The sequence below is a fragment of the Xenia sp. Carnegie-2017 genome, unplaced genomic scaffold (genome assembly GCF_021976095.1).
Source record: "Xenia sp. Carnegie-2017 unplaced genomic scaffold, XeniaSp_v1 HiC_scaffold_3, whole genome shotgun sequence".
NCBI lineage: Eukaryota > Metazoa > Cnidaria > Anthozoa > Malacalcyonacea > Xeniidae > Xenia > Xenia sp. Carnegie-2017.
Genome location: NW_025813493.1, coordinates 1,246,493 through 1,267,073, shown reverse-complemented (window position 1 = coordinate 1,267,073; position 20,581 = coordinate 1,246,493). Strand labels below are relative to the sequence as shown.

The 20,581-nt window shown below is 31.4% G+C and overlaps 1 protein-coding gene and 1 long non-coding RNA gene across 2 annotated transcripts in view; one reads left to right on the top strand and one right to left on the bottom strand.

Moving 5' to 3' along the window:
* Positions 1–20,581, top strand: part of LOC124454069 (techylectin-5B-like) — a 34,135-nt gene that overhangs the window by 2,099 nt on the left and 11,455 nt on the right. Inside the window, exon 2 of the mRNA XM_047004873.1 lies at positions 19,717–20,105. Within this exon, the coding sequence (XP_046860829.1) occupies positions 19,717–20,105 (389 nt within the window). The remainder of the gene's footprint in view (positions 1–19,716; positions 20,106–20,581) is intronic.
* Positions 15,767–18,153, bottom strand: LOC124454075. Its single transcript, XR_006951332.1, has 2 exons — positions 18,076–18,153; positions 15,767–16,049 (listed from the first exon to the last, which is right to left on the bottom strand). It is a non-coding gene; the product is annotated as an uncharacterized LOC124454075 (long non-coding RNA).

Genomic DNA, 20,581 nt, shown 5'->3' with positions numbered 1-20,581 from the left:
TATGAAGGTGGTGATGTATGGATGAAATAGTGATGTACATATGAAGATAGTGATGTACATATGAACAGAAAGTGATGTGTTGCATGTTGACTACTTTTAACGGTGTGACGAACTTAATTGACTTTGCATGGTATTGTAGTGATTCAAAATGAAAATACATGATCTTTATTATGTAAGATGCAGTACCATGTACATATAATGCTGATTGCTCTCACTCATTTAATCTAATTAAGATGATGATGCACGACACCTGCGATGCACGTGACACCTGCGATAAGAGTAAAAGCTAAAGTGAACAAGATTCATGACAATGATGTCGAAAGTGATTCCATGAAGAGAAAAATTGTGAACCTGGAATAATGACAAGAAAATGTCTGGTGGGAGTCATATGTTTCCGTAGGCTTTATTTCTGTATTTATAAAATTGTCATTGATTTCAAGTGTCCTATTTTGCATATAATGAAATAACCAAAATGCAGTTGGCATGATTATACAATCAAAATATCAAAACAGTTTGATACATACGTAATTGCATTTGCTCGCAGCTTCTCTTTCGTGTTATTCTTATTAGTTTTCTTCTGACGAGTGCTTATAATAACAAATTTTGATACACATTTGTTTTAAAAAGAGTCATCCGACTACAAAACCCCTGTTGATGGTACAAAGGAGAAAAAGTCATCACCTATAAATCTTCCAAAGAGAAATTTGACATTTGAAAATGAAGGGAAAATTCATACATTTTCTTGCGTTGGTACAAAGGGGAAAAAGTCATCACCTATAAATTCTTCTAAAGAGAGCGTTAAGCATATGAAAAATGAGGGGACAATCTCAACATTTTCTTCACCTAAACTGTTTTACAAACAAAACCAAAGGTTCTTTTTTTCTGGCGGTGTTAAAATTAAGAATCCAGGTCCGCCATTACGTGTAGGACTATCAAGAAACCATAAGGTAAACCACTTCACAATAACGTTACGCTTTCTCAATAACAACTTACTTACACCAAAATATTTTAATAAAATATGTGAAATGAGTTGTAGGTGATTTGTAAATATTTCAATGTATAATAAACATTGTAATTGTACACTAAAAAAAACCTCAAAACATGTCGTTATGGCCAATTGTTGGAGAGTGTAAAGTCAATCTATGAAAACCACCAACTAAATAGTATTTGGTAAGCCTTCCTCCAGCCATGCTATATACCTATGAAGGATTTTAGGCTGTCACGTGATAATTTCCCAAGCAATGTGGGTACTTCCCACCGTTCATTCTTGGGATTTTAGTTTTGGACCATAGTTTCCACAGTTCTTACTCTTACATAGTCACTGACATTTTTTAGCTAACCCACTTCACTAGCTAGTTCGCTTTTGGAGTAGCATTGATCTTTCGACCTACCAATACCATTCCACGACATTCAACATTGATTCGTGGCTTTGGACGTATAATTCAGTAATTTGTCTAGATTCTTCTTATCCACTAAATAATTTTTCTTTCACTAAGTGCTGTTGGAATGAAGTTCGACCATATGTCTTAAAGTGAATGGTTTGAACCTGAACTCTGAAGATGACTACCGCTAAGGTTGTCGAAACGTCAGTCAACATCAACACGAACAGTCCTTCTTAGGACTTTATTGTCATGGGTCATCTACAAACATATATATATACGTCAAATGTCATTTGTGACTGTTTAGACATCTAACCGTGGTTAAATATGATTAACAACAGAATGTAAATTTGTATTATAGGCTATAACGTCTTCCCAAATAAAATAAGAAAATTGAGCAGTTCTTTTTGACAGTTGAATGGTGAAATTATACGGTCTATTACAAATTGTAAGGGAGAGAAAGTCGTTTGAAACGTAGTTTTTGGCTTGCGCTTGTAGCCAACCATTGCATCATTTGCATATTATTTAAATTATTGGTCTCTTGCACATTAAGTATATAATTTTCACGTGCAAATGCCCTCAAGAGCGTTAACTGTACCTCATAAAAAGCTACCTTTTCAAACTTATTTGATTCATTTTAGATACAATACGTGCAATACACCATATGTCTTTCAATACTGGCTCCTTAAACTTATCCATACTAAATTCCATCACTATTGTCTATAAAATGATTTAAAAGTGGCAGGATTGCATGTCTATCCTACGACTTAAAACTTTTGCCATTAACCTTTAAATGATGCCCGAGTATTGACATGCAAAACTGGTATTTATATGTAGATTTCAATTGTCTCGGCTAGTTTGTTTTGACCAAACCCCCAGTGATCTCAAATATATATGTATGTTCTACTTTTACACCCTAACAACATTCATTTCAATTGAATTCATGATCCACGTTTAGATATACTAAAAGCATAGAAAACCTACATTGTCTTTGTATAAGCTTTGTAAGTTACAAGAAAAATATGCATGTGTATATGTTTTCAAAGTTCCTTTGTCGACGCATCCTTGTAAAAATCTCACTTTTGAAATATGTTTTTCCATATCTGTACATTATCATACATTAGGGCATTGTCAATCGCTTAAAAATGTTTTGGGATAAAGAAACAACAGTCTCAACCTCAAGGCCAAAATATGTCAAATGTCATTATACGAAGTTTGCATTCTGTACAGTTCTTGCTCTGGGTTAGATTGTCCATCTCCTAAATGTGTTTTCTCGGATATGACTCTAGCCAGTCACGTGCTGCTTTCATTGATGAATTCATTGGTCCCTGTCCGCCCACGTATGCGACTTTACCTTCTTGTAGAGTCTCTCAGGCAACGCCCATAGGCCACATTTGCATTGTCGTCCATTGTATCTACCATTATTTGACATGGAAGATTGAGTTCTTGTAGCTTTGCGCGGCTTTGCATCTTTCATATTGATTTCGATGCTTCGTACTTTGATAAAGTTATTCTAAATGAAGTGAAATTAGCTTCCTTCATGACTTTATCAAGAAATCTTAAGACATGTTTTCTCTACACAAAAGATTGTCAAACAATGAAACGGACGATTCTTTTCAAACAACATCTTTGTTTTGCCTAATGAAAGTATAGTTCAACAGAAGTTCACTATTTCTGCCTTTGAAAGGTCCTTTTTATCAGTAAGATAAAAAGCTATTATTATGTCAGCAGAACATATTGTCTGGCTATATAGCCTACTAAAATGTTATGAGTGTTTGCAAAGATTTTACCTGATGAAATTTATATGCTTCTGTTATTATTATTATGGTTATACAAAGAATGTTTTATAAATCACGAAATTGCTGTAGCCGTTTAATTTCTTTCATGTTATACTGAAAACTATTCTTCATAATGAATAACGTAGCTATAATATAACTCTACGATTTTCATCAATTCAAAATTATGTTGAAGAAATAAAAGAATTTATTTCTTTGAAAGACCATCCATCAATTGGATGAGCTTCTTCAATATATACAAGATTTCTAGCTTGAAGTAAATCAAGTAAACACACACATCTCTTTCCATCGGCAAGCCACCAAGGGAACATTTTTGCCTCCAGTCCGTTTCTGCATTTCCTTTGTAATATCGACAACTCTTGATTTCCAAACTGACTTAAACATACCCTAAACCTAGTTATTCATGAAAAATCATAAACATTAATCATGATCATTTTGACAGAAAAGAAGAGATGCCATATATTGGTGTGAGAGTTAGTGCACCATTATAAGGCTTTTTGTTGTGTGAAAGGACGTACTTGTTTATCAAGACAATATGTATGTGATTAGAAAAAGTTTTATGGTTGATTGGACAAGCAGCACAAAGCCCACATTTGAATTTAAGAACAGTCCAAATGCACACAAAATTTTATGTTGCCCAAAATACGTATGAACTAGCTGTCTAACATAAGATTGTATTACATTTATATCTATATACGAGTATCTAATGTATATGCCATTTTAAACTACGAATTCCGAAATTTTATGTGAACTTGTAAAAAGCAATTTGATCCACCGTTACTAGCTTGACCATTGTTCTAATGAGGTCTAAATTTTAGGCCCCTTTACAGAGCTTACAAGCTTTTTACTTGCTATCTGTATATTTAGTTTATAAATTTTACATCTGTAAGGTTTGTAAATTTTAGCTTGAGCTTATTTGCCTGTACATATAAAAACACCGAAGAAACGAATGATTGTTAGGTTAAGGCGTGACATATAAACAACGTAGGTTTCTCACCTGGAATATAATAAAATATGCTACAAATAGCAAAAATGACTGTTACTTCAACGGTAACCCAACATTTAACTGCGATCCTGTACATGCTTTCACCTTTCATGTCTGTCTTGCGAAGTCTATGTGACTGGAAAGATTTCAATTCATTCATTTAGTGTATTTGAAAGTTCTTAATTTGCATTTTTATTCTTTAAAAAGCGTAAAATCACTTATAATATTTCTGTTCTGTTTTCATGGGACATTTCAAATGCCAGGAATAACTGAATACACATGAATAACGGATCAACAACCAGAAATTTTCCTCACAAAAATTTCATGCCTAACTTTGAAAGAAGTAAAATGTATGCGAGACATGTTTTGAAAATTTCGTGCAAAGAAATCATGTCATAGCAAATAACATAATAAACTTTAATAAACTTGTGTTTGATAGTTTCATCCGTGCCAGCAAATGTTTGTAACGATGGAAAACATCAGGAAGAAAAATTCAGAACATTCTTTACTCTATATAGGCATAGACGTTTTAAAGCATTTTTAAATTCAATGAATGCAATCGAACTTACCGTAAAAAAAGACACCCTGAGACCATGACTGGTGTTCTGTTGTCGGAGGTGTCCGCTTATGAGATGTTTGTTAATTTTGCATAATTATAAAAATTTTAAATATGACTGTTTTTACAATGTTTTGAAAATATGATTATATGCTTGATAACGATGAAAAGTCCAACATCTGTACAGTGAAACGTTTGAGTCCATAGACTTTATCAAACAAAATTCACATGTATATTGTCATTGTAATATGACACAATGCTAAAAGTTCACATGACATGAAAAAATTTTTCTTTTGAGGAACATAAACGCAAACCTGGAAAAGAAACTATAGTGGTTCATGAAGAAAAATGAAGGAGACGAAGGAATTTACATGCATTAAAACGCACTATTTATATACTGTAATATGTCAATTAGTTGGGATAATTACTAATTTGACTGAAAATAGATCAGTGCAACCGCTTACAGTTTATAATGTTGTTTGTGAAAGTTGTTTTGTTATTCACCTCCGCTAACGAAAGGTCGTAAATGTGTCTTCATACAAGAGGTCTTGGCTTTGAGAAGTGTCTAAGTTTCTTGACTGTATACGATTTTTTTCATACTGTATCAACCCTAAATATGGTTTTCAATTATTATTTGGTATATTTATGAATATATAAAAAATTTTTATTCAAGTTGTGTGCTTTAGTCAAATTTTCGACAGATGAGAGTAGAAATATGACATTAAAGATCAGCCGGTATAAAGACGGTGGAGGTATTAGGAAAAGAAGCAACATTAGTGAACAGCATAAAGCTAGGACCATAGAGGTAGGAGAATAGAAGAAACATTAGTGATCGAACAGTATAAAGTTAGGACCATGGACGCTATTTCACCCTGTTCTCATTTCCTCTGTTTTTTCAAACAAATAGTTCATTTTCATTCAGTTAAATTCACTTTATCTCCTCGATAAAAGCAACTTTTAAATTATTATGTATAGTGATTATGAATATGTTAATTAAGGATTGTGCTTGACTCTCAATTAGAATAATATCAATAGGTAAATTGGAGACTTGTTAATAGTATTTTGTCTTTTTAAAATTAAATCCATATGTACGCTTTACGTACCTTTTTCCTTAATCTGCCCGTACTCGCACGGTCAGCGGCTAATCACTATGTGAAATGTGGTTGTATCTAAAATCTTTAGTAACATCGGCATCGCACATAAGGCCTGTTTCAAGCGTTGAATTTTGCATTTTCTCGAATATTTGGCGCTCGCGTTTTGCTCACAACAAAGTCTGGAACGCGATAAAGGAAAGGCGCCGTAGTATTATTGAAAAGAATAACAATCAACGTTGAATAAGGGTTGCTGCATTTTTTCAAAACAAAGTAGAAGTGCTTTACAACAGAGATTTTAAAATACGTTGCCTCAGACTAGTTAAAATATACAAAGCATGTCAATTTTATCTCTTTAGCTTGCGATATAACATGACAATGCAAGTCTGTAATTGTTTACCGTGTTTAAATTTGAGCTTTATGCCATATTAAAATATCTATTTTACCATAGATGTAGTAGTCATAGGTACGTACATATTATATGTGTGCGCGTTGGGCCATCATGATTATTCAATATGGCGGCGTCAACAGGGCAAAAGATATGATTGTATTACAAAAATGAGGTTTTTCGCAGTCTTTGCCATTGTATTGTATCGAAATTTATCCAATCAAAGTTTATTTGAAAAAGGAACATACGGCGATTATTTTAAGCATGTATTTGAGTGAATTCATTAAAAACTCGCGAACTTATCCACCGATTACAGTTTGTGTAAAATGGTCACTTGGTCAATTCTGCGTTTATTGCCGAATATTGTAACTTTGTTGACATTCAGATTTTCAACTTGAGTAGTGTATCATGCTCTTAAAACAGAACATTCAGACAATTTTATTGGTTCATTTGTCTGCATCGATTTAACATGAACCATTTGCTAATCAGTTCAGTAAAGTTACAATCAATAAATTGTGAATACTAGGAAACTGATTTTCATATGAAATTGGTCGTACAGCTGCCGTAAAATGCAATGGATAAAAGTCATATAACAAAGCGCAGTTTAAATAACAGATTGCCTTTAAAGTACTTTTCACTGACTTTTCCTTTGCATGCATATTTAATCAGTTTGTATCAGCTTCTTTCGATGAAATAACAGCAACACAGACCTCTCAATAACGTCCATAGATTGTTTTGTGATGTTTTTCTGACGATGTAATTGTTTGTCTAATAACGTTAAGGATGAATTAATTTCAGGCATCCAATGCAGTTTTCTTTGTCGCACCTCAAAAATAAGACACTGTGTCACACTCAGTTAATGGATGGAATAATAGCTGGCTTAAAGATCTATAAACTAGGAAAGCTATATGTGTATATGGGACATTTTTAAATTTTCTTTTCCGAGCCATAAATTATTCAAAGTTTTTAAATCGATAACATTCTCCAGTGAATCTATATTAAATACAAGATAAGATATTCCGTAGAATATCAACTTTATTTGTTACAAAACAACATCTATTTATATATCGTAATATGTCAATTAGTCGGGATAATTACTAATTTGACTGAAAATAGATCAAGTGCAACCGCTACAACAGCTTATAATGTTGTTTTGTGAAGGCTATATTCACTCGCTAAGGAAAGGTCGTAAATGTGTCTTCACACAAGAGGTCTTGGCTTTTGAGAAATGTCTAAGTTTCTTGACTGTATACGCCTTTTTCATACTGTATCAACCCTAAATATGGTTTCAATTATTATATGGTATATTTATGAATATATAAAAAATTTTTATTCAAGTTGCGTTTGTTAGTCAAATGATTTTCAACAGATGAGAGTAGAAATATACATTAAAGCATCAGCATATAAAGACGGTGGAGGTATTAGGACAATAGAAGTAAAACATTAGTGATCGAACAGTATAAAGCTAGGACCATAGAGGTAGGAGAATACAAGTAAAACATTAGTGATCGAACAGTATAAAGTTAGGACCATGGACGTTAGGCTCATCTTTGCCCTCATTTCTGTTTTACGATTATCGTAAATTTTCAAACTAATAGTTCATTTTCATTCAGTTAAATTCACTTTATTCCTCGATAAAAGCAACTTTTAAATTTATGTATAGTGATTATGAATATTTATTAAGGATTGTGCTTGACTCTCAATTAGAATAATATCAATAGGTAAATTGAAGACTTGTTAATAGTATTTGTCTTTTAAAATTAAATCCATATGTATGCCATACGTACCTTTTTCTTCATCTGCCCGTACTCGCACGGTCATGGCTAATCACTACGTGAAATGTGGTTGTATCTAACATCTTTTAGTAACATCGGGCATCGCATAATAAGGACTGTTTCAAACGCATTTTGCATGTATCGACTACAATTTGGCGCTCGCGTTTTGTCACAACAAAGTCTGGAACGCGATAGGGAAGTGTCGTGTAATATTATTGAAGAATAACAATCAACGTTGAATATGGTTGCTGCATTTTTTCAAAACAGTAGAAGTGCTTTTACAACAGAGACTTTTGAAATACGTTGCCCAGACCAGTTAAAATATACAAAGCATATTCACTTTATCTTCTTAGCTTGCGATATAAACATGACAATGCTCTGTAATTGTTTAATGTTTAAATTTGAGCTTTGCGCCAAATTAAAATATCTATTTTACCATAGATTTAGTAGTCATAGGTACGTACATATTATATGTGCGCGTTGGGCAATCATGATTATTCAATATGGCGGCGTCAACAGGCAAAAGATATCTAGATTGTATTACAAAATGAGGTTTTTCGCAGTTCTTGCCATTGTATTGTATCGAAATTTATCCAATCAAAAGTTTATTTGAAAGGAACATACAGCGATTATTTTAAGCATGTATTTGAGTGAAATCAATAAAACTCATGAAGTTATCCACCGATAACGGTTTGTAAATGGTCACTTACCAATTCCTGCGTTTATTGCCAGAAATATTGTACTTTGTTGACATCTAGCTTTTCAACTTGAGTAGTGTATCATGCTCTTAAAACAGAACATTCGGACAATTTTACAGGTTCATTTGTTTGTATCGATTTAGCATGAACTATTTGCTAATCAGTTCAGTAAAATTCCAATCAGTAAATTATGAATACGAGGCAACCGATTTTTCATACGAAATTGGTCGTACAGCTGTCGTAAAAATGCAATGGAAAAAAGTCATATTACAAAGCGCAGTTTAAATAAAGATTGCCTTTAAAGTACTTGCACTGACTTTTCCTTTTGCATACATATTTAATCAGTTTGTATCAATTTCCTTTTCTTTCGATGAAACAACAGCAACACACACCTCTCAATAACGTCCATAGATTGCTTTGTGATGTTTTCTTCTGACGATGTAATTGTTGTTCAATAGTCCGTTGAGGATGAATTAATTTCCAGACATCCACGTTTCTTTGTCGCACCCTCCAAAATAAGACACTGTGTCACACTCAGTTAATGGATGGAATAATAGCTGGCTTAAAGATCTTTTAAAGTTAGAAAGCTTATGTCCATACTGGGACATTTTTAAGTTTTCTTTCCGAGCCATAAATTATTCAAAGTTTTCAAAATCGATAACATTCCAGTGAATCTATATTGAATGTAAGATAAGATATTCCGTAGAATATCAACTTTATTTGTTGTCTCATTGCTCTGGGAAGTAGAAGAGTCGGGGGTAATTTATTCTTTAAATGTTCATAAAGGTATTGGCGGAAGCATTTTTTCCATAGCAGCACTATAAACCACCTTGTGACATGCAGTACAAAGTATATAATTAATCCATCTGTTTTAAATGACGTGTCATGCTCTATGATATTGTCGTGTTGAACAAGCACTTTGATTAGTCTGCTGTTGAATGTTCATAGCTGCTCGATAAAGATAGTTGCATAGGTTGGTTTTTGTAGTAAGTCACTCTTTTGAAGTATTCTACTTTGCTGGCAAAGTATGAACGCGAAACCAAAAACAGTCAATCTTTAACAAAGGAGTTTTGGCCTTATTTTCAAATAGAGTTCTTAGTGTGTTTGTTGTTCAGTTATTTTTCTACATCAGATCTGTGATTGCATGGTTTGAAGAGAAGTCAATAGATTGAGTGACATTTAAATGTCCACAGAAAAGGACATTAGCAACGAATTCTTTGTAACAAATAGTTTACATTGCTACATGACAGCATATTTTAGTAAAATGACCTCTGTCAACTAGTGAAAGTTTAACTCTGTAATATATCAAAACTATTCGGTTGAACAATAGCAAAATTATAATGAAATTTCTTACTTTGCAGAGATCCATACATTGTAAATATAGTCAATTGAAATTTACAAAACAGCTTTTCAGCCTAGAAGAAAAAACTAATTTATTCTCCCACACAAACAATTTTAAAATTTAAATATTAAAGCAGCAGGTGCGTTTCTATTATGCTGCGTAAATGCAAAAAAATATTATGAGGCATCATGCATAGAGAATTTTCTAAAGTATTTTGGATAAAGCATAAAAGATGAATAAATTGGGTTCATTGATACCTGACGAAGCAAAATTTATTAGAAACATGATGAATAAAGTACAATCTCTAAAAGGCGTGTTGAGCCACATCTACGTCCAATGACTTCTCTAACTGGCTTCTCAAACCTAAAAATTCACAACTCTTGTTGACGTTGTGTGACTCAAAGAAGAGAATGAACAACTTAACTGCAATATTATATGCGTGTCTTCGTGAGAATTTCAATGCAAATTTAAAGCACGCTAATAAAATTACGTCAATGGAATTAAGCTGTTGAATAATTTAAACATTAAAAAGAATTTTTTTAAGAGGTGTTTTTATTTTTTTGCAATCAGTATTAAATATTCCCTGTCACACAATCTGACTCAAAAGCAACGTAACAAAAGAGACATTTCTTTGCAGATTTTTTTCAGAAAGCGTTTTTTTTTTGTAGAAACAGAATAAATTTGAGAGAACGTTTTTGCATTCAATGACAATGTAATATTTTTAAAAACGAATTGTAGAAAAATTATTATTATTTTCAGAAAAATTGTTCAAAAGTATAATCTAATGATGTACATTTATACATATTGCACAAGTAATTGGCCCAAACAACTTAAACTTGACATTATGTTAATAATGTTGGACTATTGCAACTCACTCTACTATAGTCTCCCGAAATATCTTTTGAAAAGACTTCAGTGTATTCAGAACAGTGCGGCAAGATTAGTAGTGCAAGCGAGGAAATTTGATCATGTCACTCCAGTTTTGATAAAATTGCACTGGCTTCCCGTCCGTTTCCGAATTATGTTTAAGATATTGCTCATGGTGTACAAGTGCTTGCATGATATGGCTCCCATACTTAGCTAACGTCATAAAACCGAGAAAACGTCACGTTCCCTCAGATCTACAACCATGGAGTATCTAGAAGAACAAAGATCTTGTCTGTGACCTACTGACAGATCTTTCAGTGTTGTTGACCCAAACTGTGAATAATCTTCCACTCAAATTAGAAAAGTTCTTCAAATCAACTCTTTCAAGAAAGAACTGAAAAGCCATTTATTTAAAAACTTTGTTTCATTTGGTTTTACGATCTTTAATGAAAATGACATTTATTACTGCTTTTATATAAGTTTGATATTTATTTTATTTTATTGTGAAGCGTCATGAATTTTTGATATGAGCGCTATACAAGTTCAATTATTATTATTATAAGACACAAACATACGTAGTACGCCAAAATTTATGATAGAAAAATAAAAAAGTATGTGCAGAAACTTTGCTTTTATACATTCGGTGAAAACGAAAAAACACTTACCTGTATGAGGATTGCAACTTATGAAAATGTAAGTCCTAAATATTCTCTGAAGATGTTTAGGAGAGAGGTTGCAACCATTAATTTGTCGTTTTTTGTCCTTAATTTCCGAATCTTAAGAGAGGAAAGAGAAGTAATACGTTGAAATGAACTAAATTTGTTAATAACATTAGAAATTAAAATCATGTGAAATGTGATGTATAGAGATAATTACCTAAGAAACTAGCCTTGTTTGAATTTGATGTACTTTGGAAAGTTTTATGTTAGGTTAAGTAAAAAGTGGGGTAAATCATATTATAATGAGCTATAAAAATTAAACAAAAGTTGCTTATAGACAATACTCCTTTTTTGGCTTTATAGTATCTTATCTATGAGCGGAAACTAACATCTGCAGTGCACATTTTTCTTTTAGTTTATAGAGACACTTGAAATAGTTGACCAATTTGAATAACGTCAAAATAAACATATTTTTTCCCGGGGTGTTGTTATAAGGAATTAAAATAATTTGGTCTGTTATTTTCAATGTAAATGGCATTTCTTGGAATTGTTGAAACAATATTTTTGTTGCATATTTTTTCTTGCACTAAATTTCTGCAATTACGGCTCTCTATCCAAAATATAATTAAGAATCGTCAAAATTTGTGTCCCCGTCCACAGAAAAGTACTTGTCTTGTGTTGATATCAAAATTCAAAAAGCCAATATTACTAGCACTTTAGGACAAGACAGTTTCTACTTCAGTTACATTTTTTGTAAGCTGCTGTTTGAGAAGAATAGAAAACAACTCGTCAGAACTCAAAAGAGAAATTTCATTGATAGCCAAATTGCCTCTTCAATGGAGAGCAAAGAAAACATAAAGAAAACCTAAAATTCAGAGCCTATCACATAATGCAAAAATAATGGCTCTAATGGATTTAACTTCCTCATCAAGACCATACATTTCATTTATCATAGTCATGCTTATACGTAATTCAACAGATAATCTAACATAATCTTTATCGTATAAAATACTTAAAGCATTATGAAACATTTTTGTAAGTTTTTTTTAAACATTTTCTGTAGTTTAGAGTAGGGCAGCTAATCATCATATATACATAGCTACCATTTGGTAATTTGACTAGTCTAAAAATATTTAAAAATCTTTTATCGTTTCGCAAATCTTTTTATCATTTTATGTCTATCCTTATGATGGAAACAAAAAGCCAATTGATTGATCACAACTAAAGATAAAGTTCTACTTATTTATATTTATGAATGTCTGGAAATATATTATATCATATTTCCAATGATACGGTAGAGAAAATAGTAGCTACATCAAAAATATTTGAAGCAACCATCATTCGTATTTTTGTTCTGAATAGAGATAACAAAAAATGTGTTTAACTATCATAGACATTTAAGAATAATAAAATATTTGCAAACTGTGTTACGTTTTTACGTGAGAATGATAGTAAACTAAAACTTGAATGCATGTGTGATAAAGAATATTTGATTGACATTAAAACTAAGCTTTAGGATTGAGGGAAATGATAAAGAAAGAGAGGTACATAATTCAACAAATTGAAATGGGGCAAAATCATCAAACATCAATACAGAAGTCATTTTAAAAGCAAGGAATGCATGCAAAATAAATGATACATTTTTCGTCTCTTGTTTCTTCTGTTACAATTATTCAATATTGCAAGAATATTTTTGGCAGATGGTAAATGCCTTTAATTGTCTGAAACAAAATATTTGAAGAATTAAAACTTTTGATACTTCAAAGTTGAATTCCTCTATTTAGTTATTTAAAGTTTTTTTACTCTAGCAATTCTATCGAAATGCTCATAAATTTCATTGAATTCAAAACTTATATCATTATGAGAGTCCAACTTCTCTATACGGCTGACAGATGTTGTAAAAAGAATATCATGTATATCATGTAAAATGTAAGTCGAAAATTTTGCTCTGAAAATGTTTAGGGGGATGGGGTCAGCAACCATTAATGTGTCTTTTTTGTCCTTATTTTCTGCTTTTTTGAGAGGGAAAGAGAATGAATAAATTGAAATAAACTAAATTCATTAAAAACATGAGAAATTAAAATCACGTGAAATGGGATGTATAAAGATAATTACCTAAGAAACTAGCCTTGTTTGAATTTGATATACTTTAGAAAGTTTCATGTTAGGTTAAGTAAAAAAGGGTAAAAGATCTTATGATGAAAGATAAAAATTGAACAAAAGTTGCTTATAGACAATACTCCTTTTTTGGCTTTATAATATCTTATCTATGAGCGGAAACTAACATCTGCAGTGCACATTTTTCTTTTAGTTTATAGAGACACTTGAAATAGTTGACCAATTTGAATAACGTCAAAATAAACATATTTTTTCCCGGGGTGTTGTTATAAGGAATTAAAATAATTTGGTCTGTTATTTTCAATGTAAATGGCATTTCTTGGAATTGTTGAAACAATATTTTTGTTGCATATTTTTTCTTGCACTAAATTTCTGCAATTACGGCTCTCTATCCAAAATATAATTAAGAATCGTCAAAATTTGTGTCCCCGTCCACAGAAAAGTACTTGTCTTGTGTTGATATCAAAATTCAAAAAGCCAATATTACTAGCACTTTAGGAGAAGACAGTTTCTACTTCAGTTACATTTTTTCTAAGCTGCTGTTTGAGAAGAATAGAAAACAACTCGTCAGAATTCAAATGAGAAATTTCATTGATAGCCAAATTGCCTCTTCAATGGAGAGCAAAGAAAACATAAAGAAAACCTAAAATTCAGAGCCTATCACATAATGCAAAAATAATGGCTCTAATGGATTTAACTTCCTCATCAAGACCATACATTTCATTTATCATAGTCATGCTTATACGTAATTCAACAGATAATCTAACATAATCTTTATCGTATAAAATACTTAAAGCATTATGAAACATTTTTGTAAGTTTTTTTTAAACATTTTCTGTAGTTTAGAGTAGGGCAGCTAATCATCATATATACATAGCTACCATTTGGTAATTTGACTATTCTAAAATTATTTAAAAATCTTTTACCATTTTGCAAATCTTGTTATCATTTTATGTCTATCCTTATGATGGAAACAAAAACGAATTGAGTGATCACAACTAAAGATAAATTTCTACTTATTTATATTTATGAATGTCTGGAAATATATTATATCATATTTCCAATGATACGGTAGAGAAAATAGTAGCTACATCAAAAATATTTGAAGCAACCATCATTCGTATTTTTGTTCTGAATAGAGATAACAAAAAATGTGTTTAACTATCATAGACATTTAAGAATAATAAAATATTTGCAAACTGTGTTACGTTTTTACGTGAGAATGATAGTAAACTAAAACTTGAATGCATGTGTGATAAAGAATATTTGATTGGACATTAAAACTAAGCTTTAGGATTGAGGGAAATGATAAAGAAAGAGAGGTACATAATTCAACAAATTGAAATGGGGCAAATCATCATCAAACATCAATACAGAAGTCATTTTAAAAAGCAAGGAATGCATGCAAAATAAATGATACATTTTGAGTCTCTTGTTTCTTCTGTTACAATTATTCAATATTGCAAGAATATTTTTGACAGATAGTAAATGCCTTTTAATTGTTTGAAACAAAATATTTGAAGAATTTAAACTTTTTTAGCTTTTTAGATTTTCTTTATTTTAGCAGTTCTGTCAAAATACTCATAAATTTCATTCAATTCAGAATTTATATAATTATGAGAGTCGAACTTCTCTATACGACTGACAGATGTTGTAAAGCAGAATATCATGTATTGTTTAACGGCCTTCATTTCTGTAACTAGACGACATGTAGTTACAGAGAGGCCTGCTAGTCTGTTAAACACTGCGGAACAGATTATTTGGCATTTAATTTTGCTGGCTTAGTTAAGCAATACGTCTTTCCCATTCATCTGGTAAACTGAGTTAACATGAGCAAATTTGAAATCAACCCATTTTAAATTTTTTCTAAACCGCTCTTGGTGAATTTCATATATTGCGTCATTTCCTTATAGTGGACATTGAAATGTTTTATTTCTTTCTATGCTTTCGTTTGCTAGAAACCTTACATCTATTTATTCACAACACGTTCTAGGCGGATGAACTCTACTTATATGAATTGTTGTAAACATGACTTTGTAATGAACAATTTGTCTAATCTATTGCAACAATATCCAATCATCATAAATTATCTGAAAGCAAACGTGAACATACTTTTGGAGAAGGAAGTTAAAATGTTACATAATTATAGAAATCAATACTTGATTTATATACCAAAAAGTTTAAGAACAAATGATTATATGATTATATTGATGATAAGCCTTTCATAAATAAAGTAAATGTTTTACTACAAAAGCTTTAAAGAAATTAGTAATCGTCCACCTTCTAATAAATAGAAAATAAAGATGATATCAAGCTCAACAAAAGCGTTTCTTGGGACTCTCATAATCCTGTCTATTAGTGGCCAAATAGTAAATGGTAATGACGACATATCAATCTGCAAGAAAAGCTTAGAGACATTAAAAGACAACGTGAAAGAATGGATGGAAACTTGCGTTGATAAAAATGGCAATGACGATAACACAACTCCATGCAAGGAAGTAAAACAATACAACAAAGAAATGATGCAAATGCAAACAGAAATGTGTTTTTACAAAGGTATAATCTTTAGATTTGACAAATATTCATAGTTTCTTGTTCATAGCACCAAAAACAATATTCAACAAAAATAGGTAGAAGTTGTGCAGCCAATCTAATTTCAGTTATTAGTAATATTTCTACAGTTAATAATTCTTTCTAAAAATACTTATTCTGGTCTTTCACAAAATATTATGATCGTAAAGTCTATAAAAATTTGCATTTTTAAATCCACTTTCATCGTTGTTATTTATAGTTTTTTTATTATTTATTTAGATGTTTATCCAAAGCCATATTTGATTATTATGAGCTTTGATAAAATATACTCTGTTGATTCTATTACTGGAGATATTCATGTCAGCACTATTAATGGTTCCAGTAAGAATAAATCTGACCATGCATCAAGATATAATGACATAGAAATTGATGTAGTTGAGAACGTGCTTTACTACATTGATGACAAAGACATAAAACGGGGAAATCTAGACTTGACTAGAAACGAAATTTTTGCGGAAAATGTTTCTGTTCATGATATTACAGTTGACTGGATTGGTCGTCGTATCTTTTACATTGACTCCACGAACATTATCTACCAAATTTATTTGAAAAATAAAACTACAAGTGTTATGAGGCTTCAACCAGGCTTACAATTTTCCAGCATTGCATTTGATTCAAAACATGGGTAAGACGATATTGAAATTCTTTTTATTTACTTGTAAGCGTAAAATTAATAAACTATGTCAATATATTGGAGGGTTTTCTTACGTAAGGTAAGAGTTTTTGTTTTTAGAGACGGTGTTTTAATTTAATAGAAAAGTTGAATTTTATAAGTCCGTATTATGGTTTGTTATTTAAAGGTTTAATAATAGGAAAAAATATCGATTTTCCGGGGAAATCAAAACTCGCTTTTTCCCAAGGGAGCGAATGTTAAGTATTTTGTTGGCTATAAAGAAACAAACGTCATATAGTTCGACAGATTTTCATTAAAATCAACGTCTTTCGGAGAGATTTGGCCAGCAAAATTTTGTTGCGTGATTATAAGGCATTTCAAACCAACTGCAATAATGAACACGTTTCGTGTGATTATTCAGCACGCATGCAGTAGAAAATAAAATCCAGATCCTGAAATTTCAAAAATCGACAGCGATATTTAAGTTGAGCAACCAATGAGCTTTTAAAAAAAGGTAACAACGGAGGGATCAATGTTTATATATGATGAAGTCATTAAATGAAATAAAACAGAGCGTTAGAAACTGAAATAAAATATGAAATAATTACTTTGCACATAAAACTTTAGTCAAATACTCACAGAACCTTGGCTTTCCACAACCTACAAAAAAGTAGTACAACTTCACTGTGCAACTTAGTGTTGTACATTTAATTCCATTAATTGTTTAGGCTGGCCACCTAAGAGCGCTTTTCTATGACAGAAAATGCAATTTGCTTGACGCCTCCATGGTAATCATATGCTTAATAAGATATGCCCTACATAAGAATTTCAACAGATTGGGAGCATTGTTTGTTGCTATACTGTGCTCTTTTGTATACTTTTGAGGCAGTGTAAGGATGTGCAACAATCTCAATACGGAATGGCAATAAAGTTTTAAAATATTCACGAATGTGGTGAACGTAAAAACTTCAACTTTTCGTTTTGTAATGAAGATAAAAGAACTACACACATTCCAACGTAGTTACATGAAAAATATAAAATGGATTTTAGTTTTCAAAATGTGGCAATTTAGAAAAACATAAAATATATCAAGTTTATAGTTTTCAAGCCTTTTAACTTGCATTGAATGGCAGAGTATATTGAAAAGTCAAGAGCTGCAAATTAAGTGGCTGCACACTTCCTTTAATAAATTCAATCACACATCCAATCAAATCACCTGAATGGAAAATCATTTCACGACCTTTAGTTCATGCAGTGTTTCTTAGTGTAGCTTAGGCAAACGTTAGGTCTGTAGCTGCTCCACTGATGATGAATCTGAAGATAATAATCATGTGATTAAAAAGAAATTGGCTTAAAAGCCTTGTGGAGCGAGAACTTTCTGAATATGTTATAAATAATTTACGACTTAAAAATAATTTCCTCTTCTAACGATTCCTATGAACTCTCCATTCATGAGAGCCTTGTAATCAATAAATACAAGCCTTCACTCTTCAGGCAAGGAGGTTCCATTCCACTTAACCTCTCTTAACTTCACTAAATTTTACTTCCCAACTTCTTTATCATGTAATCCATTTAACACCGCCTCCTTTAGTCGTAATTCAACACCTTTTGTAAATACAATATCTTGTCTTAAAATCTCATTATAAATTATTACTTGCCTGAATATGTCTTGAATAAGAACGAAATGTCAGTATAAATTCAATTTTACACCTTTTGGTCTATTTCTATAGCTCTAATTAAAATTTTATGTTAGGCATTAATTGTTATCATATTACAAGAAAAAAAATTAGTTTCACGAACACAAAAAGCCAAAAGAACGGTAATATATACGAGAAAGTTTTTAAAGAGTTCGGGGCAAGTAGCAATGAACGACAAGAACACATGGACTTGTAAGAAATGTATTGGAGAATGCAAATATGCTGCGATGATAATCAAAACTACCAGTTGCATCAAACATTTTCGATAAAGTAAAGGCCATAGTGTTCAAGCAGTTTTTGCAGCTTGTCCAATCCAAAGATTATAAAAAACACGAACATGACATGGCGATAGAGTCATCATTTTTAAATGATAATATTATAGCAATCCAGTGTCAATCTTCTTCTGATTGACAATGAAAAAAAAATATTGGTAAAAAGAGAAGGTTAAGATAGTTATAAAAATCGTTTGTCCAAACAAACAGAAAAAAGTATCAACAAAAGACAATGTTTTTGAAGCTATAGCTCTTTAAAACATTTGTGGATGATGATCCATCCAAGGAGCTGCTAATTTTCATGCAAGATGAAACTGAAAAATTAAGAAAGCTTAAAATTGAAATGACAAAGCTTTAATTTTTATATCTACATGAAATGGTGCATATCATTTACCAACACCAAATTTTCAATTCGAACAAAAATTCCACGCATCAGCTAATTTTCAGCATCAATTACCACACCATTCAGCAGCCACTCCAAACTACAGCATTACTCATTCCGGCAATAATCTCAAACAATACCAATCATTATAGAAGTTATGTGAATAAAAATAACATATTACATTTATTATTATGCTCTGAATCACATGAAATGCTTAATTACTTCATATATTTTAGTTCGGTTTTTAAAAGAGAGATTTCAAATGATAAAGATGATCTTTTCCTGTTAGTTACAATAGCTTTATGTTGCTATCTTATCAAATTTTATGAATATATTCCATTAAACCGTCTATAGATGAAAGTAGTTCTGAATACTTTGACAACATCTTTGTCTAAACTAAAAAAGTATTCTATCTTTCCTTTCTTGCATATATTAGCCTGCCAATTGTTTATGTATTTCAGTACGTATAGAGAAAACTAATGTACAAAACAAATATTTTTATTAAGGTATCTATTCTTGGCAGAAAGTACAGAACTTTTCTTATGGTTATGGAGCGTGAGTGCAAATAAACATCATATTCTTTCAGTTTCACTTCAGTCAATAGCACATGATCTAACGCTTGACATGGCTAAAGAGATGATTTATTGGCGAAGTTCAAACGGAAATATTTTTTCCTATGTTTACAACTCCCAAAATGTTACTGATTTTGGAACATCACGAGGTCCCATGGCAGTATTTGGGGATTTCATTTATATCATAACTAGTGTTGGACGAAGTGTCGTTAGTGTCCATAACACAACAGATCTACGTACGAGACGTAAATATTTTCTTCCTGCAAACAACGCTTATCTTGATTTGGCTGTAGCAATACACAGTATCACTCCTGACTCAAACGGTAGGTATATATTTACTTATTTGACATAATAATCTAAGAATTGCAAAAACTCCCACGCTAATGTTCATAAAATAGAAAGACGTTAAAAAGTTCAAAGTTACATTGCCTTAGTAAACGGTTGTTCTTCCTTCCAAAATTATAAAAAATTTGATGAACATTAAGTTCAAAGTGCAAAGTGTCTAATTTGGACATTTTTGCCGTTTGTCTATTCTTATCAAACTTCTTGGGTATTAAATTTAAGTCTTTATAGTTTCTTACATCATTTAAACAATTACTTGGGCTGGAAATCAGTCTTAAATAACAAAAATCATAAAAATAGATTGAAAAACGTCCAAAGTGAGCATGTTTTGCAGTGAGCTTAATATTTATCAAATTTTTTAAAATTTCAGTATATTGCAAAACAGAGTTTAAATTTTACATCTTTGGATTAAACTAGATTTGAAACTTTTCATTTTCTTTGTGCATGTTTCAAATTG